Here is a 26726-nt window from a genome sequence, read left to right on the forward strand (position 1 = left end):
GGAAAAGACCACCAGATCCAACAACGGAGAGCTGCTAACATCAAAACAAGCAGCTTCAACGCTGTAGGCCAGAGGGAAAGTCAGACTGGAATGAGCTCAGAGAAAAAGGAAGAGAGAAACTGAAGGTACTTCACATGAGAACACAATTACTATAAGGGAAAGAAAAAAGTTACCCACAGCAGAGAAAATAACATCTGAAGAGAATCTGTAAAGACAAGAAATGCACTTATGCTAATGGGAAATAACCAGTTAAGAGGGAAACCGTGATGATGCAGAAAATCAAAGGAGAAAAGAGGACTGGCCTCAGACACAAGAAGACAGCTGGGGTTTTGTTTCTTTTCCAGCAGCAAAGGCCACTTTCTCATAACAACAGTACATGACTACAGATACAAAGACCGATGAGCAAGTGGGCGGAGTCTCCCAGCGCAGGACCTGCATTGGCACTCCAGAACCCATCTAAAACTGGCAGGTGTGCTTGTGCGCGGCTGGAACCCAGAGCCGGGGGGAGGGGGGGTCACTGGGCAAAGAATGAAAAGTCTAAAACAGGTACCTAATGATAATTTTGGTGATTAGACAAAAAGACAGACAGATAAAATTATGCAGAGCCATCAAAACTGTAAGTTATGAGATACAGATAGGCTGGGCAGTGGTGGTGCACGCCTTTTATTCCAGCACTTGGAAGACACAGGCAGGTGGATCTCTGTGAGAGTTCAAGGCCAGTCTGAGGTCAGCTAGGGCTGTTACACAGAGAAACCCTGTCTTGAAAAGCCAGAGAGAGAGAGACAGAGAGAAAGAGAACACATCATTGGTAAATATCAGTGCTCTAAGAACCCTGGTCAGTTTCCACGCAGGATTAGCAGGATAATAGAGATGAATTTCCCTAGAAAGAGATTGCATATAGAGACACATGTAGAAGTAGTCTCCACCTTAGCACAGTTAGTGAGGCGTTGCCCTACAACTGATAACTACAATTACGATCATTTGCCAGCACCCTGATACAGCTGAGCGGTCAGGACACATTACTCTGATCTCTGTACAGTTTTCCTTTCTTACTTTTTGGGTCATATATATTAATATCTTTTGGTATCTGTCAAAGGCAGGCCTGGAAAAAATGTAACACTACTTAATTGAGGATACTCTGATTGTAGTACTGAATATGAACTTGCCACAGCTTAGCATGGGAATAGTCTCAATTAAGGAAGTATCTTGACTAGGCTGGCCTGAAAGCATGTCTGTAGGGGATTTCTCTCAGCTGTTCACTGACCCAGCACACTGTGGGCAGCACATTCCCTAGGCTTGGCCCGGAACTGTGTATTGGAGAAGAAAGCTTGGTAAGCAACAAGCAAGCAAGTAAAACAGAGTAGGTTCATCCATTTCTCTCTGTTCTAGACTCTGCATGTGATGGGACTGACTGCGTATTTCTGCCTTGATTTCCCTCTATGATGAACTGTAACTTTGAATTGCAAGCTAAAACAAACCTTTCCTCCCTTAAGATGCATTTTTCCAGGATATTTTAGTATAGTAACAGAAATGAAACTTGAACAGGTACTAACTCCATAAAATACACTGACTGCTTTCCAATTATTTCACGCCACACTTACCTAAAAGATTGGTCTTACTATATACATAATCAAAGTGTCCCAGTGAGGGCAAGGAGAAGGCTAAGTAGGTAAGGTGCATCCATGCAAGGGTGTGGACGTGAGAGCTCAGCAAGCCAGGACCTATGGAAATGCTCAGTGGATGTGGCACCTGCCTGGAATCCCAGAACTTGAGAGAAGATCCCTGAAGCAGGCTGGCTAGCTAGGCTAGCCCAGTCAGCAAGCTCTGGATTCGAGAGACCCTGCCTCAATATATAAGGTGGCCTCCTTATATAGGTGCACATACGTGCAACCACACACCTACAAACATGCACACACACGCAGCAGAAAGTTTCACTAAAATTTCCAATTTTATACTTCATTAAACTTATATTTTACAAATTTTAAAAGTGCATATACCGTGTTTCATATGTCACCTATTAAGCAATATGACTGTGCTGACATAACCTCAATCAGGTAAAGCTCCCGAGTGTATCCCTCCTCCTGACATGTGTTACACATGTGAAATGCCCCATCACAAAGCAAGGCTACGGAAGGTGATGGTGACAGCTTTCCCTCTGGTATTCTTACAGCTCTCTGCAAAGTTCAAATTCTAGTTAGAAAGTAAAACATAAAATGCCATGTTCATTCTGGTTTATGACAACTGCCCGGGTGCTGTGTCACATATACTGAAAACTTATTTATGTGTGCCTTTACAGATCAATTACAGCTTGACAGAGTCCGTGATATAAATGTCATTACTTGAGAAAGGAGGAAAGCTTCGTATTGTGTTAATTGCCCATACTAATTATTTTAATCAAAATGAATCTGCAATGAGATCTTTAAATAGTTAGCCATAAAATATACATACACCAACAGAAAATGAGCAATTAACTAGGAATTAAACTTTAAATTAAAAAGGCAAATGTGCCTAATTATTTACTGACTAATTTAACTGTCAGCATAATATCTTATCTGAGTGTCAGTTTTAAACTTCCTTATCTAGCTATTATGTGTAATGTATAAAACATTTCCATAAATGTAGAGGACATATCTACATATTATATATATATACACACACACACACACACATACACACACACACACACACACACATGTTATAAGCTTAACTCTGTCAGTTCCCATAAACTGTTATACCTCTAATATTCCAAGAAAACGACAGGAATTCTAAAGTACAGTAACATTTGAAAGACGGGATTCCAGGGCTGTCCTTGTCCACCGATGCTCAATTCTTTACATAAATGATGTGGTGTGTGCATATGACCTGTGCAGTTGTTCCCATGTGCTTTAAATCGTCAAGACATTTACAAACGCCCACTGCAATGCGGGGCAGTGTAACTAACTGCTCGTTATCCCACACTGCGTAGGGAATCATGAGGGCAGGTTTTATATGTGCTCCAGACAATTTTTGGAGACAGGTTTCTCAAAGCTCAGGCTGACCTTGAACATCTGATCCTCCAGTCTCCACTTTCCCAGGTACTGAGATTACAGATGGTCCCACCACACCTGGTTCACTCACAATATTCCCCAAATATTTTCCATTCATAGTTGGTTGAATCCACATGTATGAAAACTCCTAAATACATAGCTGACTGTGTATAAAGAAGGCTTTGAAGAACATTAAAACTAAGAAATAAATAGAATAAAAAGTAATTTCTTATAAAATATGCTGGTTTCTGAGAAAATTAATCTGTATTTCATTACCTAAATTCAAACAATATCTGATATCATGAGAAAGAATCTTTCCTTCATAAAAACTACTTAATGTCAAATAAGTCATTAATAACAAAGTATATTCAGTATCAAAATGAGTATTTTCTGAACTAACTTACAACCTAATTTATTATATTTCCTAATATCACTCTTACTTTTAGCAAGTTCTTAAGTTAAAAGGTACCTGTCCTTTCACCCAGAACTGCATTCCCACAGCCAAGAGAGACAAAAAATACTTGAGCAATAATGATTCTAACTATTAACACTGACAAGGGTGAAAAAAAGTACATAATCAGGGGCTGAGTAATTAATCAACTTGCAGTATATTCACATAATGGTATACTATCTAGCAATAAAACCATAAACTACAAAAAATAAAATAAAACAAGAGCATGAACACATCTCAAAAACACGATGCTGAGTAAAGGAAACCACACATAAAATAGTGTATTATATAAAAATTATACATAGTACTATTTAAAATATACAGTGCTATAAAAATACTATTTTAGCACTTCTATATGAAATTCAAAAATAGGTAAAATTAGTCTTTACTGACAGAAAATCAAAATAATGCTAGTCTCTGAGGGTTGGGAACTGCCTGAAGAAACAAAAAAATTTATGTTGATAGAAATCTACATTTTGATAGGAGTATTATTTATACAAGTATGTATATACAAATTGTATTTATAATATGTGTATTATAAATTATAAATGTGTATACTCACAAATTATAATATATATCACTGTGGCGATTTGAATACGAATGACTCATATATTTGAATGCTTAATCATCAGGGAATAGCAAAACTTGAAAAGGATTAGGAAGTATGGCCTTGTTGGAGGAAGTGTGCCACTGGGGTTGGGCTCTGAGACAATAGCTGGATGTGGCCCAGTATCTCTCTTCCTGCTGCCTATGAATCAGATGTAGAACTCTTAGCTGCTTCTCCAGTACCATGTCTACCTATGACACCATGCTCCCCACCATGATGACAATGGACTAAACCTCTGAAACTGTGAGCAAGCCCCAATTAAATGCTTTCTGTTATAATAGTTGCCATGGTTGTGGTGTCTCTTCACAGCAAGAGAACAGTGACCAAGACACTCACTGAACTGAATAACTAAGGTTTGGTTAATTATGGATGCATAAGTTTTACCTTAATAAAAATAAAACTAGAGCCCAGATGTGGTGGGACACACTTGTAATCCCAGCACACAGGAGGCACAAAAGGGAAGATCACAAGTTCTAAGACAGCCTAAGACACAAAGTGAGACCATGTAACAAAAACAAACAAAACCCACCTTGGAAGATGCCTTTAATAATTTTTTAAATTTCAATTACCAACAATTAACAAACTTTTCTTAATACAGATCTTTCTATATGGAAAAACCAACTTCCAATAACTATGTTTACAGTCTTGTGCTCACAAAAAAAATGTATTTCTCTACGGAACAGAAAGTTTAAAAGTAGTTACAGAACTGGACATTTTAAAATTCTGTCTAGTCTCTATCTGTATGAAGAGAAAAAAGTCAACCCCTGCTCTCCTGAGACCCAGCAATGGACTCAGACAACTTGACACTCCTCAATGCTGAGTCCTCCCCTCAACATCCGAACAAACTAAGTCTGGGCACAGATTTGTACACAACTGTTCAGAGTGGACTCACCTTGGAAGACTTCCTCCGACTTCTTCTTGTCCAGACTACCACCAATTTATCTGGCTGCCTGTTAAATTAAAAAAAAAAAAAAAAAAAAAAAAAAAAGCAAGTTTAGTTTTAGCATCTTTAAAGGGACAAACGTGGGCTGGGGTGGCTCCACAGAAGAAATGCTGTCCACTCAAGCACAAGGACCTGATTTCGTACCCCTAGCACCAGACAATAGCTGGATGTGGCAGTGTGTCCTGAAGGCAGAGGCAGGAGGATCCCAGGGCCAGGTCAAAATGAGGGCTGAGGTTCACTGAGAACCCTGTCTAAGGAACTAAGATGAAAAGTGACAGAGATATCAGAAAATGACCTCCGGCTGCTAACACAAACATACAGGTGAGTGACTGCGTGTGCACAGACATGCACAAACACACACACACACACACACACATGAGGATAAAAGTGTCTTCTACTTTAGATTACACAAAGTAGTTAAACTTCAGAGGTCTATATCCAAATACAGTAGATGATATATTCAGTTGTGAACTAACAGAAGTAACTAATATTTCCTCTATAGACTTTTCTTTAAAAGTATACCAAGTTAATGCACTGCGACAAACCAATAGAATACAATACCTAAAATTGATTTAGAGAAAATAAGCATTAAAAGGGCCTCCATAACTTGTCTGTATCGTACACACAATGCTTCCGGCTTTCAGACATCTTCAGAATCATCTAATCACCCTCACAGAAACAATGCTGTGCTGAAAAATGCGTATAGTACAAACTTGACCTGTACAAGGTCGTAAGCAGCCTTGAAAACTGACAGAGTCGAGACTGTAACTGAGACCTTCCGATCTTCTGCCAACGGAAATACATCTTTAGCTAGTACAACTAAGTTCTCCTGCATGTGTCTGGAAAATAATAAGATTATTATTACCCATTATTTTACTTACATTTTGACTTATTAAAAAAACTTAATTAAAGCATTTCCCATGCCAGGCTTAGTGGCACAGCCTACAATCCCAGGTGCTCCCTGGAGACTGCGACGGGAGGGTTAGAGCTCAAGTGTAGCGGGAGCGGAGATCCTCCAGCTAAGAAGAAAAGTGAAGAGAGCCCAGAGCATTGCCTAGCATGCGCGAAGACCTGGACTTAAACCTCAGTACTGAAAAGGAAAGTTAGATACACAATAAACAAGATAAGCAAAAATAACCTGCAACTACATACATTACAGAGAGGCAGGGATACAGAAAAAACAAATAACAAGGTCACTGACAAATGAGTAATAAACCGGTGGAAGTAATTAAACTTCTCATTAGTAACAACAGTCCCAGAGACAGTGGAGTCAAGACTTCAAGTGCGAGAGGAAAATAGCTGCTACCCTAGAGTTCACATCCAGGTAAAGCGTCACGTCAGCATCGTTTAGGTCCAGCAGCAAAGAGTAGCTGCTGCCAGCCTGGCCACCTGAGTTCAATACCCCAAATCCACACAGCAGAAGCAGAGAACTGACTCCCACAAATTATCCTGACTTCCACACGATACAAGTGCACACATACACAATACACACACACACACATACATACATACATATACACATGCATATGTGTAATAAAAAGGATTACGCACAAATATGAAGCATTCACAATGTAAAGAGGGAAGATGTAGAGAAAGAAGCAAAAGAAGTAAGGTAAATGCTAATGGGTGTTCTTTTTATGGGGCGGGAGTTAACATAACACACACACACAAAGACACACAAAAATAACTTGAAGGTGCCAAAATGAAAACTTTTGAATAAGAACTTATTCAATGTTTCTGATGGCAATAATAAGCAAAATGATGTAATTCAATTGTGATGACTCTTCCCAGAGTGAGATGTTAGGAGCAGTGACCAGGTGACTACGATGACAATTTCTATAAAACAGCATTAATCTGAGGCTTTGTACCAACAGAGAACAAAAACAAAAAACAAAAACAAAAACAAAACTCTCCTCTCTCTGTCCTCTCTCTCCCCAGGCTCCCTCAAGCAGCTGTAGTCTTTAAGGTGACTGACTGAGACCTGACCATATGACCTGTAGTCATGCAAGACATCAACAATGGTTAATAGCAGTACACTACCGGACTGGCTTACCTTCTAGTATAACTCTAAGTAATCCATAAACATCTTCTCTCCAATCAAGCCCTGAATGCACATCCCTTAGTTCTTAACGGCGAAGCCCTGCCTCTATCTTCCCCTTTCCTACCTGATAAACATATTCTGTAGCCTTCTTTGTGAAATTTTGACTATTCCTTATTTCATCTTAGCACCTCCTACACACACACACACACACCAACCTCAGGCAGAGTTAAAGCCCCTACTAAATTCTCAGTAAATACCCAAGCCGTGTCTCTATTTATACACTTTGCATGTAACATAGTATAATTACTTCTCTCTCCCCTACTAGACCACATTAACTGATCAACTTTATCTCTATTACTAGCAACTAATAAAAATCTGGTACAGGTTCTAAGGCCCAATGAATATTGGTTACTAAAAAGAATGAACCTAGGTTGCGTCCAAGAATACCTGGTTGATTAATTATAATTGATGAGCTCTAACTACAGTCAGAAGCAGCAGCGTAAGGCACCTTCTCTGAGGGGTTTCTGAACTTCACAGGAATGCTTATCCTGGCTACAACTAAAACCTCCTGGAAAGCCTTTTTAAAACACTGATTCTTATATACTAGCCTTGGAGAATCTAATTTAGTAGTGGGTCTAGTGTGTAGAATTTTAAAAATTCCACGGGTGATATCAACAGTGCAGTGATGGCAGTGAACTGGCTAACGTGGAACACAGTTGACCACTAGTGGTTGTGACAAGAGGGTCCCTCCTCAGTGTCTTGCTGTTTCAATTTCACTTTCTCCTAGCTAGACTCTGAGAACACTCCCATCCTCGATCCATTTTAATGCTTCAGGAAAGTGAAGCTTTTTAACATGGAAAAGCAGGAGGGGCGGTCCTCTAACCTGTATGCCTCTGCTCCAGGAAAGTACACAGAACAGAAGTGACATACAAAAACACCCACATAGATGGCGGAACGTTGTCGATTCCAGTGCTGTCGATACTGCGATTGTCTTCACTAAGGGGTATGGGTGTAAGTGGCAGAGTGCTTACCAGCATGTGTAAGAAGACACTAGGTTTGATCCCCAGCACCTGTGACATGCACACATGGAAAACATATCTAAGCAGAAATGAGTCTAGCTTTATATTATCACACAGAGTGCTCAGAAGTCAGTCATCCTCAATAGAAGTATATCAACAAACAGCAAATGGCTGCTGCAATTAATATTTTAAGTATTCATACTGTGCTCAAAAAGAACCATTAAATATTTACTAATGAACCTCCAAGAGAAAAGGGACAGCGTAAGCGTTTTCTCCAACTATCAGAGGGCCTATATTTATAAAATTTTCTATCAAAAAAGCTAAGAAAACTTGATAGAGCTCAGGCTCCAGGGAGAAGCCAATGATTGTGGTTAGCCACGTAGTTAACAGGGTAGTCTGTCTCCTAAGCACAGAGGAGGGAGAGATCTTAAAGGTATTTAAATATCGACCTTGAGACACATAAAATGTATGCAGTTGTACTTCCTATAAAATCTGTCTGAAGGGTTTCCCTGGAAACTTGAAGCCTTTCGATGGGTGGGCTTGTTGGAGCAAATCAGCTTTTGAGGTTAGAACAGACTAGACTGGAAGTTCTAATTCGCCTGGTCTGCAAAGTAACACCTTGCATCAAAACATAAAAATAGATAGATAGATAGATAGATAGATAGATAGATAGATAGATAGATAGATAGATAAATGTTTATCACCTTCCCCCTTACTTAGTCTCAGAGACCATGAGAATGAACAACTTGAATCTGAAGATAGGCTGTGTCAAATGGTGCTTCTGGTCCTAAACTCTGGAGAGGAAAAGGGGTCTCAAGGAGGATTAAGGACAGCAGTAGAGAGAGGAAGAGAGGGCTACAAAGTCCAGATTACAAAGCAGGTAGCTCCATCCTTAAACCTGCCCGCTCTCCCACCGCCGGGTGTGAAGGTAAGCTGAAAAAAAAAAAAAAAGAAATTCTAATTTAAACTTAAATTCCTCTACTCTACTCTTCTATGTTCACATGTGTCGTATGTGTGATGTAAACTTTAAAAGATATTTTTAACAATCTAAAACTTGGGCTGCAGACTGCTATGCCCAGCAAAACTGTCAATCACCACAGAAGGACAAAACAAGATATTTCATAACAAATCTAGATTTCACCAATACCTAGCTAGCTACAAACCCAGGCCTACACAAAATACTAGAAGGAAAATTCCAACCCAAAGAAGATGGCTACACCAACAAAACACAGACAATTGATGATCTCATTACAGCAAATCCTGAAGAAGAAAAAAACGTACAAATTAACATCACCAACGATGAAAACTAAATTAACAGGAGATAGCAACTACTGGTCATTAATATCCCTTAATGTAAACGGACTCAACTCACCTATAAAAAGGCACAGGCTAACAGATTGGATACGAAAACAGATTCCATTCTTCTTCTGAATACAAGAAACACATCTCAACCTCAAAGACAGACATCATCTCAGAGTAAAGGGTTGGGAAAAAATATACCGATCAAATGGACCTAAGAAACAAGCAGGTGTAGCTATCCTAATATCTAACAAAATAGACTTCAAGCTAAAATCAGTCAAAAGAGACAAAGAAGGTCATTTCATATTAGTTACAAAAAAAAATCCATCAAGAGGAAATTTCAATACTGAACATTTATGCCCCAAATACAAGGGCACCCTCACATGTCAAAGAAACACTTCTAAAGCTTAAATCATATATTAAACCTCACATGTCAAAGAAACACTTCTAAAGCTTAAATAATATATTTAACCCCACACACTAACAGTGGGAGACTTCAACACTCCCCTCTCACCACTGGACAGGTCAGTCAGACAAAAAATGAAGAGAGAAATAAGAGAACTAACATGTTATGACGCAAATGGACTTAACAGACATCTATAGAATATTCCATCCAAACATCTCAGCACCTCATGGAACCTTCTCAAAAACTGACTTGATACTTGATCACATACTTGATAACAAAACAACCCTCAACAAATACAAAAAACTTGGAATAACCCAATGTACCTTACCAGATCTGCATGATCTAAAACTAGAATTCAACAGTAATACTAATTCCAGAAAATCCTCAAACACATGGAAATTAAACAATGCTCACCTGAATCATCAATGGGTCAAGGAAGAAATAAAGGGAGAAATTAAAGACTTCCTAAAATTCAATGAAAATGACCACACAACATACCCAAATTTATGGGACACAATGAAAGCAGTGTTAAGAGGCAAGTTCATAGCACTAAACACCTACATAGAGAAGCTGGAAAAAAATCCCATACTAGTGAATTAACAGAACATTTGAAAAGCTTAGAACAAAAAGAAGCAAACTCACTTAAGAGAACTAGACAGCAGGAAATAATCAAATTGAGAGCTGAAATCAATAAAATAGAAACAAAGAAAACAATACAAAGAATCAATGAGACAAAGAGTTGGTTCTTTGAAAAAAATCAACAAAATAAACAAATCTTTATCCAAACTAACCAAAAGGCAGAGAGAAAATATCCAAATTAACAAAATCAGAAATAAAAAGGGGGACATAACAACAGAAATGGAGGAAATACAGAGAATCATCAGGTCATATTTTGAAAACCTGTACTCCACAAAATTGGAAAACTTAAAAGAAATGGACAGCTTGCTGGATAAATATCACTTACCAAAATTAAATCAAGACCAGATAAGCAAATTAAACAGACCTATAACAGCTGAAGAAATAGAAACAGTCATCAAAAGTCTTCCAACCAAAAAAAGCCCAGGAACAGATGGTTTCAGCTCAGAATTCTACAAGACTTTCAAAAAACTAATACCAATACTCCCCAAATTATTCCACACAATAGAAACAGAGGGATCATTCCCAAACTCTTTTCGTGAGACTACAATTACTCTGATACCCAAACCACAGAAAGATATTACTAAGAAAGAGAATTACAGACCAATCTCACTCATAAACATTGATGCAAAAAATACTAAATAAAATACTAGCAAATCAAATCCAAGAACACATCAGAACTATCATCCACCATGACCAAGCTGGCTTCATCTCAGAAATGTAGGAACGGCTTAACATACAAAAATCTGTCAATGTAATCCACTATATACACAAGCTGAAAAATAAAAACCACATGATTATCTCATTAGATGCCAAAAAAGCATTTAACAAAATACAACATCCCTTCATGATAAAGGTCTTGGAGAGAGCAGGAATACAAGGAACATATCTAAACATAATAAAGGCAATATACAGCAAGCCAACAGCCAACATCAAACTAAGTGGAGAGAAACTCTCAGCAATTCCACTGAAATCAGGAACAAGACAAGGTTGTCCATTCTCTCCATAACTATTCAATATAGTTATTGAGGTCCTAGCTAGAGCAATAAGACACTAAAGGGAGATCAAGGGGATACAAATTAGAAAAGAAGAAGTCAAATTCTCACTGTTTGCTGATATGATAGTTTACATAAGCTACCCCAAAAATTCAAGCAAGCAATTTCTACAACTCATAAACACTTTCAGCAATGTAGCAGGATACAAGATTAACTCTAAAAAAAAAATCAGTAGCCCTCCTGTACACAGATGATAAAAGGACTGAGAAAGAAAACAGAGAAACAACACCCTTCACAACAGCCACAAATAGCATAAAATATCTCTAACCAAACAAGTAGAAGACTTGTATGACAAGAACTTTAAATCTTTGAAAAATGAAATTGAAGAAGACACCAGAAAGTGGAAAGATCTCTCATGCTCTTCAGCAGGCAGAATTAACATAGTAAAAATGGCAATCTTACCAAAAGCAATCTACAGATTCAACGCAATACCCATCAAAATCCCAGCAAAATTCTTCAAAGACCTTGAAAGAACAGTACTCAACTTCATATGGAAAAGCAAAAAAACCAGGATAGCCAAAACAATCCTGTACAATAAAAGAACTTCTTGAGGCATTACAATCCCTACTTCAAACTCTACTACAGAGTTACAGTATTGAAAACAGTATTGGCATAAGAACAGACAGGAGGACCAGTGGAACTGAATAGAAGACCTGAATATCAATCCACACACCTTCGAACACCTGATCTTTGATAAAGAAGCAAACAATATCAAATAGGAAAAAAAAAAGCATATTTAACAAGTGGTGCTGGCATAACTGAATATCAACATGTAGAAGAATGAAAATAGACCCATATCTATCACCATGCACAAAACTCAAGTCCAAACAGATCAAAGACCTCAACATAAAGCCAGCCACACTGAACCTTACAGAAGAGAAAGTGGTTAAGTACACTTGAACGCATTGGCACAGGAGACCACTTTCTAAATATAAGCCCAGCAGCACAGACACTGAGAGAAACAATTAATAAATGGGACCTCCTGAAACTGAAAAGCTTCTGTAAAGCAAAGGACACGGTCAACAAGACAAAATGACAGCCTACAGAATGGGACAAGATCTTCACCAACCTCACATGAGACAGAGATCTGATTTCCAAAATATACAGAGAACTCAAGAAATTGAGCACCAAAAGATCACATAATCCAATTTTTAAAAAAATGGAGTACAGACCTAAACAGAGATCCTTCAACAGAGGAATCTAAAATGGCTGAAAGACACTTAAGGAAACGTTCAACATCCTTAGTCATCAGAGAAATGCAAATCAAAACAACTCTGAGATTTCATCTTACACCTGTAAGAATGACCAAAATCAAAAACACTAATGACAACTTATGCTGGAGAGGTTGTGGGGAAAAGAACACTTCTGTATTGCTGGTGGGAATGCAAGCTGGTACAACCCCTTTAGATGTCAGTGTGGTAATTTCTCAGAAAATTAGGAAACAATTCCTCAAGATCCAATATCACCACTTTTGGGTATATATCCAATGGATGCGCAACCGCGCCACAAGGACATGTGCTCAATTATGTTCATAGCAGCATTGTTTGTCATAGCCAGAACCTGGAAACAACCTAAATACCCCTTGATCAAAAAATGGATAAGGAAAATGTGGTACATTTACACAATGGAGTACTATACAGCAGAAAAAATGATAACATCTTGAATTTTGCAGGAAAATGGATGGAGCTAGAAAACATTACTTTGAGTGAGGTAACCCATACACAGAAAGACAATTATCACATGTACTCACTCATAGGTGGTTTTTAAACATAAAGCAGAGAAAGCCAGCCTACAAATCACAATCCCAGAGAATGTAGACAACAATGTGGACATTAAGAGAGACTTACATTGATCTAATCTACATGGGAAGTAGAAAGTAGAAAAAGACAAGATCTCCTGAGTAAATTGGGAACATGGGGACCTTGGGGGAGGATTGAAGGAGAGAGGGGGAGAGGCAGGGAGGAGAGTAGAGAAAAATGTAGAGCTCAATAAATATAATTTTAAAATGTATTAAAAAAAAAAAACTTGGGCTGAAGAAGTGGCCCAACAGTTAAGAGCACTGGCCGCTCTTTCAGAGGAACTGGGTTCAATTCCCAGCACCTACATGGTGGCTCACAACCATCTATAATGGGATCCAATGTCCACCTCTGATGAGGAGAGGAACACTTATATACAAAAGTAAATAAATCTTTAAAAAATCCCAAACTGTCACATGAAAATCAGTCACACAACATTCTAAAGCAGTGGTTCTCAACCTTCCTAATGATGTAGACCCTTGAATACAGTTCCTCATGCTATACTGACCCCCACCATAAAATTATTTTTGTTGCTACTTCATAACTGTAATTTTGCTACTGTCATTAATCGTAATGTAAATACCTGTGTTTTCTGATGGTTTTAGGTGACCCTTGTGAAAGGGTCTTTGGCCCTCAAATGGATCGTGACCCACGGATTGAGAACCACTGTTCTTTCTAAAAGCTTCAAAAGCATTCAACAAATATTTTACTGGGTGCCCACTACACTCCTAATACTAGATGGAGCTACAGAGTCACAATGGTGTGAGAGACAAGCTCTGACTGCCCGCTAAGTTGACAAAGCACTGTGAGGTGACTAAAGTAGCTATCAGTAGGAGACACAGAGTTGGGGAAACACTAAGAAAAGGGGTCTTCAGCAGAAGGACTGTGTTCATGAACATCTCAGGAAGCACACTCTAAAAAGAACCTGCCCAACAGTAGGGATTATTCGACTCAGAATTTGTAAAATCTGTAATTTATAATGACACTTTTAATGTAAAGCCCAACAACAGGTGAGTGACTAATTACAGTATGTCTGCTTAGAAAATTATACAGAAATTAGAAATATTTTCTATGATCATAATAAACATGTGACAATGCTTAGGATTTGTGTTAATGCAGATGTTAGCTGTTTTCTATGCTATATAATAAAAGAGACACCAAAAGCAAATATCTCCCAATGAGGTACCAAATATTGATACTGATAATGTGAGTTTTCTATTTCTTCTACAATGAATGCACATTACTGGTCAAAGGACTGAGAACAAATGAGTGTTCGATGCCCAGCCATAAAGGGGACAGCTTTACTAGTCCTCCTAGGCTTGGGGCACAGCTGAGAAGAGTGGAAAGAATCTAAGAGTCAGAGGAAACTGGGGGAAGTGGTACGGAATGCTGAGTTCGGGACATGATATGGCCGGCACTCTCGAATTCTCAGCATCTGTGATTACCTGCACAACATCAGGCAAGCCAATATCTGTGGGGGTAGGGTGGGGGTGGGGCACGACGCTCTACCCTCCAGGGTGCTTTACATCCTGCCAACATTTGCTGAGGAAGGCAGAGACATTTTCTTTAGTGGAGCAGCAATTCTAAGAACCCATGCACCTGTAAATAAACCTAGTGAATCTCACTGGATAACATACACATGCACGTACTCTAGCATAAAAGCAGAAATGGGGCTAGTTGAGAAGAGGATGGGAATTAGCTAATAATGCCTTTTTATATTAAATTATTAGAGAAGACAAAAAAAGCAATACTTTCCCTATACCTTCTACTATGGGTTTATATTATTTTATACTTGGAGTGCTATAAATGCATACAATGAACAACAACATTTTTAAGTTTAGAATCAGGAGAGGAGAACTGAATTTTAAGAGTCTTCAGACTGAAGCTTGTTTTCTAAGTCAACAGAAGTATAGGAAGAAGGGTAGCAATCCAGTCTTCAGTTAGCACAATATTCCCAAAGTCTAAGAAAAGATTTTACACACACCCACCCTGGCCCCCCTATCCTCCCGCTTTCTTCTGAAGTCACTCTTAGCCCTTCTTATAGGATCCAAAAGGCAGGGTGGGCCCAGATAACATCAGAGAGACTTTCATCATCCACTCTCCTCCATGTCAGTTAGAATTCTCACTTTTTCAGAGTCAGCATCTCTAGAGAAAGAAAATACAAGGAAACTGGTGCAATGTCAGAGATGCACACTGATCAAAGACCCTTCAAAAATGGTACAATACATAGGAATGAACGCTAGACTGGGAGACAGAAAACTTGCTTTTCCTAGGTCTGGCATCGAGGGACCTTAGAGACACTTCTCGGTTTCACTGAGGCTATTACCTAACGCATCAAATATAAACAGACTACACAAACACTGAGGCTAGTTCCAAATACTATGCTTCAGTGACTCATAACATCAGACGGCACCAAATGGTTAAATGATTGATGATTTAAAAGAGAAACAAGAAACATAGGACAGGATGAAGATTTGTAGTTCTCTAACAATCTTGAATTAGCTAACTAACATTACTCTCTTAGCTAGGGTTCTACTGCTGCGACAAAACACCATGACCAAAAGTGAGTTGGAGAGGAAAGGCTTTATTTGATTTACATTTCCACATTGCAGTCCAGCACTGAAGGAAGTCAGGGCAGGAACCTGGAGGCAGAAGCTGATGCAGAGGCCATGGAGGGTGCTGTTTACTGGCTTGCTCAGCCTGCTCTCTTATAGAACCCAAGGATGGCACCACTCACAATGAACTGGGCACTGTCCCATAAATTACTCTAAAGCCAGATCTTGCAGAGGCATTTTTCTCAATTAAGGTTCCTTCCTTTCCAATAACTCTATCTTGTGCCAAGTTGACATAAGACTAGCCAGCACAATTACCAATATCATTAAAGTGGCAGTAACACCTTGACTGCCACCGATTCACACTTCCTGTCTAACACACAGTGCTAACCCTGTGAAATCACTGGTGCCTCTGGTGCCAACAACTTCAACTCCACCACCATTATCTTGGCACTGAAATGGCTCCACGAGTACCTGATGTTGCTTATGGAGCACAGTGAGCAGGAAATGTCTGAAACAGATCCTATTTGGCTCTAGCATCACTTAGCAGAGAGCAAAACAGTAAGACAAATGATGTGTATGGCCCTCAAATCACACATAGAGCCAGCTGACCTCAGGTGACCTCTCTACTCTGAGAAGCTAATAAACAGTAAACTGTAGAGATGGCTCCAGAGGTCCCTCAGTTTAATTCCCAGCACCCATGTCAGATGCCTCAAAATGCTCTGTTATTCCATCTTCAGGGAATTCAAAGCCTCTAGTCAACATGGGCACCTGCACTCACGTGCACGCATGCTCATACACAGACACACACACACACACTTAAAAATAAAAACCTTTTTTTAAATGTAAGTTTTCATTAGGTTAGGCTATTTGTATCTCTGGATACAGACACAGACACACACACCCCTATGTGTGTGTGTGTGTGTGTGTGTATGTGTGTGTGTTATATATGTTATAGATATATGTTATAGATACACACACACACACACACAGGTATGTATATACTATCAAAATCTCCCAACATTTTAGAAAACATGCTAAGTAAAGCATGTCTCCACCCTCCACTCCCCTCTCCAGCAATTTAATAGCTGTTATCTTGTAGGAGTTTATATTTCAAAGCACTGAGACCAAAATGGAACCTAATCTTTTTCACTAATATGAAATCAATGTTTCCAGGGGCAAAAGAACTCAAATTTATATTTAAGCCTCTGAGTTATTTAGTAATAAGAAACCTAAATTATGAAAATAAGAAACAAGAAAACTTAAGAAACCTTTAGAACATGATAAGTGTGGATTTCTCTTAGAATCCGGGACCATTTGAAATGATTCCTAACAAACTTGATGTGCATAGGCACTTCAGTATGCGACAGGCTTATTCTTCTGTGGAAAGAGCCCTCAGCCACATCAGAACATTTCACGCAGGGTGCTATGAACACTAAACCAAAGGAAGACAATCACTTTATCACAGAAATACTTTCCTATTTCTCCAGGAGTAGTTTTTATCCTTCAGTAGGTACATCTGCCTCCAACTGCACTACACTGCACACCTAGTTAATGACAACTAGCTAGTTGCAGTGATTCATAAGATGAAATGTGTGCAAATACAAATATACAAGTATAAAAACAAGCATATAGGCACATACTTCCACTACGCACAAATGAATCACAGGTCCAATATCAAAAGTGTAAAAGATCTTTGCCACAAGTAAAATAATAACTTTTTTGTGACAAGGTTACTCTGTGAAACAGTCCTGACTGTCCTACAACTCACTCTGTAGACCAGGCTGGCCTCGAACTCACAGGGATCCACCTTGTCACTGCTCTTGAGTGCTGGGGTTAAAGGTGTGGGTCACCACTGCCAGTAGCATCATCTAATTTCTAGGGTATCTTAGAGTGACTATTTGTGGCTAAAAATATTGAACTGATGAAATATATGATCTCTGGCTGACATTTTTTCTAGAACTTACATGCCAGTATTTAAGACTAGGAGCACTCACACTGAAGAAATTCAATTTGGTATAAGTGAACCAAATATCATTTTTGACAAGCCATCATAAAGTACACTATCCAGTAACACAAAACATTTAGTTTTTTAATATAAACAGACAACCCACAAAACAGTGTGTCATTGCTTGTGTATGAATGAAATACAAATCTCCGGAACAATATTTCTTTATTGTTACTGTAAAAGCCACATGAATACTTCCTTTAACTTAGCTTATTTCTCACTGTTCATTTCCTGGTCCTGTTGGAATGAACACCACATGTCACTAAAACAAAAATCAGTATTCTGGGGGTATGTACCTGATCCCCTAAATAGATGTAAGTAGAAACAAAGAATATATCAATCTAACCACACCCTTCATGATAATCATATAATCTACCCCAATCTACTCTGTCATTGATGCTTTTATCTGTCTGTCTTGATCCTGACTTTAACATTCAATCAAGAGATTTCCTTAGGGGCAGGAAAGAAAGTATCCATTGAGAAGAAAATGGGGAAATAAGATAAAAAGTCACATGAAGATGGAAAGATCTGGGTTTAAATACCAATTCACCTTCTGCTTGTACCATCTAGACCCCAAAAGGCTTCTCACTTGTGAAAGAGACTTAAAAAAAAAACTATTCCAAACAAGACCAAGACCCTGGAGGGCCCAGAGGGAATTGGCTGGGCCACACCCATGACAAGTTCAGAGTATGACTGTGGAAACGCAGCTGACAGATTGTCCCTTGAGAGGAGCAAAGCACTGGCATTCTAGTCACAGGGCCTAAGACACTGGTTTCCCAGATTCATCTCATCACATCCCACTGTCCAGGTGCTCGGGACAGTGAGCGTTAGCACAGACCCTGTGTTCTCCACCTGGTGCTGTGCTGGCTTTACAGACACAGAAATTGCAAACCTTAGGGATCACGGTGTAAGAGGAGAGCCTAAGAGGCCAGGCAATGTTGAATTCGCAGGGCTGTATTCCCTGAAGAATAATAGAGCCTGAGAGAGTAATACATGAAACTGCGAGAGTGAGGACAAACATCTAAGGACACTGGAGAGGCCAGGAACACAGGACCAAGAAAAGCCACCAGCAGCAAGCAGAGCCAGCCCAAAAGAAAGGTCACGTGGGCTACAGTAAGGAAATAACGGGGCAGGGCCACCTAAGCTTGATAGTAGAGTTTGTATGATGTCCCCAAACACTAGCCATGGAGCTACAGGATCTGAACGTTTCCCTGCTAGGTCTCAGTATTGTTTCCAGCCCATCCATCATCCCGATGTTTTAGTCCTCCCTTTGGAAGTGTGACCGCTCGGGCATGTCTGACCACAGTATAAGGGCCTGCAGTACAGCACTGTCTTTATTTTATACGGCTAACATCGAAGAATTTGTTTTGCTTTCTCAGGGGAGATGGGAGGTTTGGACTTTTGCATAATGCTGTTAACTGTTTAGATTTTGAGGAAAGGATTCATGCATTTTCAGTCATACACAGGCTAGTCACATCATGTGAGGTAGAATTACAACTTCATTATTTTCCTTATCTGGATGTTTGAAGGAAATGTGTTCGAGTGTCATGTTGAGGAGCAGACATACAATGCTTAGCCTTGACTGTCAAGGAGACCGACAGACACCTAGAAAGCCTCTAAACCACTCTCTGGATATGTCTGCAAGAGTGCTGCATGAGAGGATTAAGGGGTAAAGAACCTGTGTTTCATTGATGGTGACTTCATCATCCCATAGGTAGGAGACAGAATCAAAGTGAAGAAAAGAGAGCTGGAGAGGAAGACGTTTCTGATGGGGAAAGCCTTGTTAACCAATAATCTTTAAGAGGTGAAAACTAGTTTAGGGATGGCTTTCTGGGACTGGGAGATAAAAACCTGTGTACCACCCACATACGCTCTCTGTGTAGTTTTCCCTGCAGTCGAGCAGAGCCTGGATTTTCCATTTCTGTGGCATGAGTTTTCCCCTTATAATAAAATATAATTGTTTTTATCCTTAGCTAGCCTGGTTATTTCAACATGGTTCAATCAGTAAACTGCTTGTCATGCAAGACTGAGAACCCGAACTCAATCCACAGCAAAAACATAAAAAAGCCAAGCAAGTCTGTGCATGCCTGTAGTCCCAGCACTGGAGAGGCAGGGACAGGCTGGTATGAGCCAGACAGTCTAGTCAAATCACCAAGTGCCAGGCTCAGTAAGAGCCTCTGCCTTGAAAATTAAGGTTGAGAAGCAATAGATCTGAGGTATTTCTCTACTTTTGATTGGGTGTCATGAGCTTTTAAATTAGCTTTCTTTTTATCTTTGATACACAATAGACTGCTTGTATATCATTACAATCTCTAAGTATTTATTCTCTGTGTGTTCCTACTCAATTTTACTTTCATGTAAGTATGTCAAACAGAGAATAAATTTTATGATAATGCTAATACTACAACTTGGAAAAAACTTTAACTGATATCAACTTACAGCCTCTACATACAGGCACAGACTGTGCATATGCACACATACAAAGAGTAGGGAACCTGGGTGCTGTGGAATAATCCTTCATACACTGTGAATATGTATTATTCTCATTGGTTAATAAAAAGCTGACAGGCTGGTAGCTGGGCAGGAAGTTAGGTGGGAAAGCAAAACAGAATGATGGGAAGAAAGAGGGCGGAGTCAGGAAAGATATCAGCCAGCCTCTAAGAAAGCAGAATGTATAGAAATGAGGTAACAAGTCATGAATCACCTAGAAATACATAGATTAATAGAAATGGGTTAATTGAAATGTAAGAGTTACCTAGTAACAAACCTGAGCTATCGGCAGAGGATTTACATTTATAAGTAATATTAAGCCTCTGAGTGATCATTTGGGACCAGGCTGTCAGGACAGGAAAACTGCCTACACCTGGGTGTACAAGTCTGTCTCCACTCTGCTTTTTAGAAGTCTTAAGATGAAGGGCTTCTCCCACCATGGTTCTATGTTCGTGCTCTTCCTTACCCAAGCTTAAAGGAACAAATCCAGACAACCTTGCACTGAAACTGAAGCTGTGAACCTGTGCATATCTTTCTTCACTTAGAAGGAAAAATAAAGTGAGGGAGATTAAAAAAAAAATACTTTCTCCAACAAAATCTGAAAGTTGTTTTTTTTTTCTTTTTTGGAACCACTGACTTTCGAAGAATGTTAAAGGAAGTTCTTCAGAGAAAGTGAAATAGCACACACGAAAAAATAAAATTTACAAAAGAAAGGAGGTGAAAGCAAAATAGAAATTTTTACTCTCATTCTTAATTGGTTTAAAAAGTGAACTTACTGAAAACAACAATGTATTTGGCTACATCTGCTTTTATGTACCTTGTAGAATATATATTTATATATGGAGGTATATACATGTATGTAAGTTTCTACACGTGTTTGACTGCAATGGCAAAAGTAATAGCAGAGAAAAATTCACATTATTTTATCCTCAAGTTCTCAGACTATAATGTGTTATTCGAAAGTGATCTTGGATTAACTGGAACCATCTGCTGCAAACTCTAGAGCAACTACTCAAACAACGGAAAAAGGAAGACTAACTTATAAGATAAAGGGAGGAAGCGTTCAGTTAAAGGAAAAAGAAGGGCCAGAGGAATGGCTCTTTGATGAGGAGAACCAGCGGCTCTTCCAGAGAATCCGGGTTTGATTCCCAGCACACACACGGCTGCTAACAACTGCCTGTTCCAGGGGACCTAATGCGTTCTTCTGACCTCCTTGGACGCTGCACATAGGTGGTGCACAGACACACCTGTGGGCAAAACACTCACACACATGTAGCATGTTGAGGTGGAGGAAGTCAGAAAAAAATGATAGAAAAATGCAGGAAAATACATTTGACAAAATCTGATACCTACGTGTGGACAGAGACTGCTAGTTCTACCCAGACCCAAATAATCTGACAGAAACTATATTGACTACATCACTGTTTGGCATATTTCTAACTAGCTCTCACATATTAAATTAACCCATTTTTGTTAATCTGTGTATCACCACGAGGTGACTGCCTTCTTTCTCCCAGCATTCAGTTGAATGTTTCACCTAGATCTATTCTGCACTGCTATAGGCCAAAGCAATTTCTTTATTAACCAATGGTAATAAAACATATTCAGAGCATACAAAGGGAAATCCCACATTACCTACTCATGATTTAACAAAACAAAACACCCTCACAGCTAAGTAAAGTAAGTTTATTTGATTAAAACTAACAACACACACACACACACACACACACACACACCACAGCTAGCATCATACTCAATAAATAAGATCAAGAATAAGGCAAGAAAAGGCAGGCAGGTGAATCTCTGTGAGTTTGAGGCCAGCCTTGTCTACAGATCAAGTTCCAGGACAGTCAGGGCTACACAAAGAAACTTTGTATTGAAAAAACAAAAACAAACAAATAAAGCAATAAGTAAGTTTTGGCCAGACAGTGGTGGTGCGCACCTTTAATCCTAGCACTCAGGAGGCAGGGGCAGGTGGATCTCTGAGTTTGAGGCCAGCCTGGTCTACAGAGTGAGTTCCAGGACAGCCAGGGCTACACAGAGAAACCCGGAGGTTGAAGGATGGGGGGTGGAAGAAGAAGGAGACGAGGAGGTCCCCTCCTGCTACTACTTTCCTACACTGCAGGAAGTACTGTGGAACACAGGACAATGGACATAAGGACATGACAGGAGAATCACCAGAATGTGACAGTTAGCAAGCTCAGTGGCATCTCAGGAGCTCTTTAACCCCCACCACACCCATGCACAATGCTAGCAATGGGTGATTTTCTTCCAGTCTGGGTAATACGTTAAATGCAAGGCTCCTTTCTTGTTAAGAGAATGCCAAAATTACCTACCAAGCACTTCATCAACAAGCTACCATTTCTACAGATGAAACTTATTTCATCAAATAATCTCCTACCCTTCTGCTAGGCTGAAAACTACCCTTCGAAGGTTGAACTCAGTATAAAACAACATATTCATGTCTAATAACTGCTTTATATGCCAATCAAATATGGCCTAATGTATCCATGCCATTAGATACAATAGGAAACACCATAGGAAATGGGAAAACATAACAGAATTCTTTCTCCTTGATTCCTACAAGTTAACTGTTGAAGCCCTTGTTGATTTCTTTTAGGAAATACTGAACTAAGAAACTTAAAAACATTTCACCTCAACTAGTGAAATGCATGAGCATTTATTTGTCTACTCCCCACAGGAGGCACATGACAAATCAAAAAAATCATTTTCTGAAAAGTTTACAGTCAAAGGAAAGAAAATATACACAAAGACTCAACTATAGGACTGCAGGCTCCACTGAGCTAAATGTTAACCCTCTCCCCTCCAGCAATCAGTGACTAGCCCACACTTTTCTGCCCCTCCTTTCTAGCCTTCTCAGAATTGTTTCACTAAAACAAAAAAAAAAAAAGGAAACTTAATTATACTATAGAAGACACAGAAATTTAAAAACCAAAATTATTTTACGCAGAATGAAAAATATTTATAACCTCTGGGACCCAGGAATTCCTGGCACCTGTGTTTCACAAAGAAGTACCATTCCTGATGTATTTGATAGTCCTAAAAAGTTAGCGTTTCAGAAAGCATTTTTGTACGTTTAAATAATCCATGTCTTGCCAAAGAGACACACTGTTCTTTAAGATCACGTCAAAACCCCACAGTCTAAAACACAATAAAGCTTCTGTGCAAAGTCAGAATTTCAGGGTGCTGTCCAAAATAGCCACAGAATTTTGCCTCAAAGTTCTAAAATTAAAAAAAAAAAGGACTAAATTACAAATTTTAAATTAAAGATCTTTAGTGAAAGAGGAGCAAGACAGGACCTCTAACAGAGAAACACGCTGATGCTCGGATTCAGTAAAGCATCTCAAATTTGAAGCCATCTCTACACGTCAATTCCCTTCTAGAAAAATAATTTATTTCTTTTCTTCTTAAACTATGCCACCAATTATTTTTTAAAAAATTCAGGAAGAATCAGGAATAGGAATGAATGTCAAACTAGAGCCCACTCTACTCTTTGTGCCGTAACTACAATTCAACGTGCCCGTGTGGCACTGAGTGAGGCGTCACGCTAACACGAACAGAACAAGTGAGGAGTGACTCTGTCAGCACCAACTACTGTGCCCGGCCACCCTGGACTGGTCCTGGAGCGGACAAAGGCCATCGATCAAAACCCTGGCAGGTCTGAACAAAGTTTGGAGGTTAGTTGACGGTAAGATCCTGTGCTAATGTACGGTTGCACACATACAGGCAAAGAAAATGGGATGAAGGCATGCAAACACTCTACACCAGCTTTAACTTCTGAGAAGTTCAAGTCTGAATAAAGCACACATACATGACCAAGTGGAATGTGTTCAATGTACGTGAGGGAGGTACTACTTTCAACAAGTTGTTACTGAAGAGCCTGGCATAGAGCTCACACATAGAAACTCAGCATTCAGCAGGCTGAGACAGAAAAACTGCCTAAGTTGGAAGCCAGACAGGACAATATAGTGATTCCAGGCCAGCCTGGGCTGTAACATAAAACCCTGTCTCAAAACAAGCAAAACAATCCATTTCTATAATATATAAAGCCACAAAACTAAAGAAGAAAAGTAGAAATTGTGTCATTACATACAGAAAAAGTGTTTGACAAAATCCAACATCCGTCCAAGATCACAACTCTCAGGCAACCGGATAAAGGGAAACTTTGTCAACTTAACAAAGAATGCCTACCAAAACCTACACCTTACAGAAATGAGGGAGAACATCTTGTAAAAGTAGTTCTTACTTGGGGAAACACATTAAATTTCACTAATTTTCAAACTTACCTATGCTTCAAATTAAAGATTTTGAGACTAGAATCAGAAAACTAGAGTAAAAGATGAATTAGAAGTAAGATATATGCCAGGCGGGGGTGGCGCATGCCTTTAATCCCAGAACTTGTGAGGTAGAGGCAGGTGAATCCCTGTGAGTTCGAGGCCAGCCTGGTCTACAAGAGCTAGTAAAAGAAAAGAAAAGAAAGAAAGATATGTATATCATTTCAAAGAACCATTCCAGGAGAGTGCAAATAACTTCACATGCAGAACCCTGGCAGGCAACACTTTAACCTAGTTATAGAAATGACCATCAACAATCTGTGTTCAATCATGTGACTTCTGACATGCATACACCATTCTCATACTCTTAACAAGAACTTACAGCCTGAATCTAGGCATAAAGAAATAACATATAAACCCAAACAAGGACTAAAGAACTCTAAGAGATTAAATAAAACAAACCAACAACAACAAAAAAAAAAGTGACAAGCACACAACTCTAAATTGATCTAAAAAAATAAATAAAAATTTTTTTCTAAACAGAAATACTGGAATAATTGAGAAATCAGAATTAGGTCCAAAAGTTAATTAAGACCACTATCGTAAATATTAATTCCCTAATTGTTGCTGGCCAACTTTACTGATGAATTTTAACGAGAGGCATGGGATATTTTAACTAGATGCATAGCTCCAAAATTCCATTAGTTCTGTGGTGATTTTTAACATATGTTCATACAGTTTTTATACTTCCAATAAATGGAACAGAATTCCTCTTGAGTATACATGACTATTGTGTGGGAAGGGCAGGTTAGCGGTACAGCAGAGAAACCCCGTAAACTAGGAACAGAAGCCAGCGTCTAGAAGTCTAACTGCAGATGAGAGCAGAAGGACACACTGGAGCCTACTGCAGAGGCCCAAACCATCTGTTTTTCAGGGGCAATTTCTTCACAGACACCCCAGCCCCCGAGGCAAAAGGAACACCTAACCAGTCTGCCTATTTTGCAATCAGGACCAAACAACCTAGCAAGGATATAGGTCCTAACAGCTTACTCACATGGGCAATGGGCAGTTTCTCAAACCCAGTCATCATATTGCCATGGCTTCCCTCGTGTGCTGTTCTACACAGACTTTCATGACACCTGCTTTGTTTTCACATGCAGTTACCAAAATCCCAGCTTTGCAAGGAGTGTGGCAATCCAGCCTTATAGTCGAACTTATGGGTCAGCAAGACGGCTCAGCAGGTAAAGATTTTGCCAAAGCCCAACAACCCGAGTTTCATCCCAAAGGAAGGAGAGAACCAAGGTCCACAAGTTCTCTGACACCTATACGTGCACTGTGGCATACCTATGCCATGCACATTCACACACACTCGTGGGTCTCGTTTTTAAGTATGTCCTTGGTACTCCCTCTGAGTTCAGGGCAATTCCCTGGGGCTGACACCACAGGGAAACCAAAGTGAATATAAAGTATACTTGCAAGGAGAGAAAAAAGAAGAGGGAAAAGAGCAGGGCCGGCGGTAGGTCAGCTGCACCTGGGAGCACAGCAACAACGCTAGACCTTGACAAGCGCACAACTTAAATGAAACGAAACCTAGCCTCATCGATCTCTCTACATCTCTGCTGAGATGGAAGAAAATCACTAAAATCCGTCTTTAAATCAATGAACCTGATCAAATATAGTAACTCTGACGGGTATACAGTCAGCAAAGCTAAAGCAGGATGAATCTCACACTTTCTCATAAAGAAAAACGACCAACTGGCTGAATCATAGCAGGAAAGCCTTAATCGGCACACATTTCTGGAGTATCACCAGGTGTGCTGTCCAGAATCTCGCAAAGGTTTCCTAGAGCAAAGAGCTGGAGAAAGAATAAAATTCAGGAGCTGGAAACCTGACTTCATGCTCATGGGCAATTTGGAAACCTGAAAAATACCGAATTACAGCGGTGTCACTGACGTAAGGGACGGGGAACTCGCTCTGTCCGAGCTCTGCTCCAGTGACTCGGACCAGGGGTCGCACCACTGGCGACAGACGAGTTCAGCCACACCAGCAGTGGGCAGCCGTTTACGGGCATGAGTGTAGTGAGTGATCAAAATGTGGGCTAA

General features: G+C 39.5%; 1 protein-coding gene across 12 annotated transcripts in view; it reads right to left on the minus strand.

Annotated features, from left to right (window-relative positions):
• The window catches only part of Ehbp1 (EH domain binding protein 1), a 263173-nt gene that overhangs the window by 220808 nt on the left and 15639 nt on the right, over nucleotides 1–26726 (minus strand). For all 12 annotated transcript variants that reach the window (XM_087909201.1, XM_087909209.1, XM_087909211.1 and 9 more), the window contains exon 3: nucleotides 4977–5034. In XM_087909201.1, coding sequence (XP_087765327.1) covers nucleotides 4977–5034 — 58 coding nt within the window. The remainder of the gene's footprint in view (nucleotides 1–4976; nucleotides 5035–26726) is intronic.

Source organism: Myodes glareolus, chromosome 8 (assembly GCF_982192425.1).
Source record: "Myodes glareolus chromosome 8, mMyoGla1.1, whole genome shotgun sequence".
NCBI classification, from domain to species: domain Eukaryota; kingdom Metazoa; phylum Chordata; class Mammalia; order Rodentia; family Cricetidae; genus Myodes; species Myodes glareolus.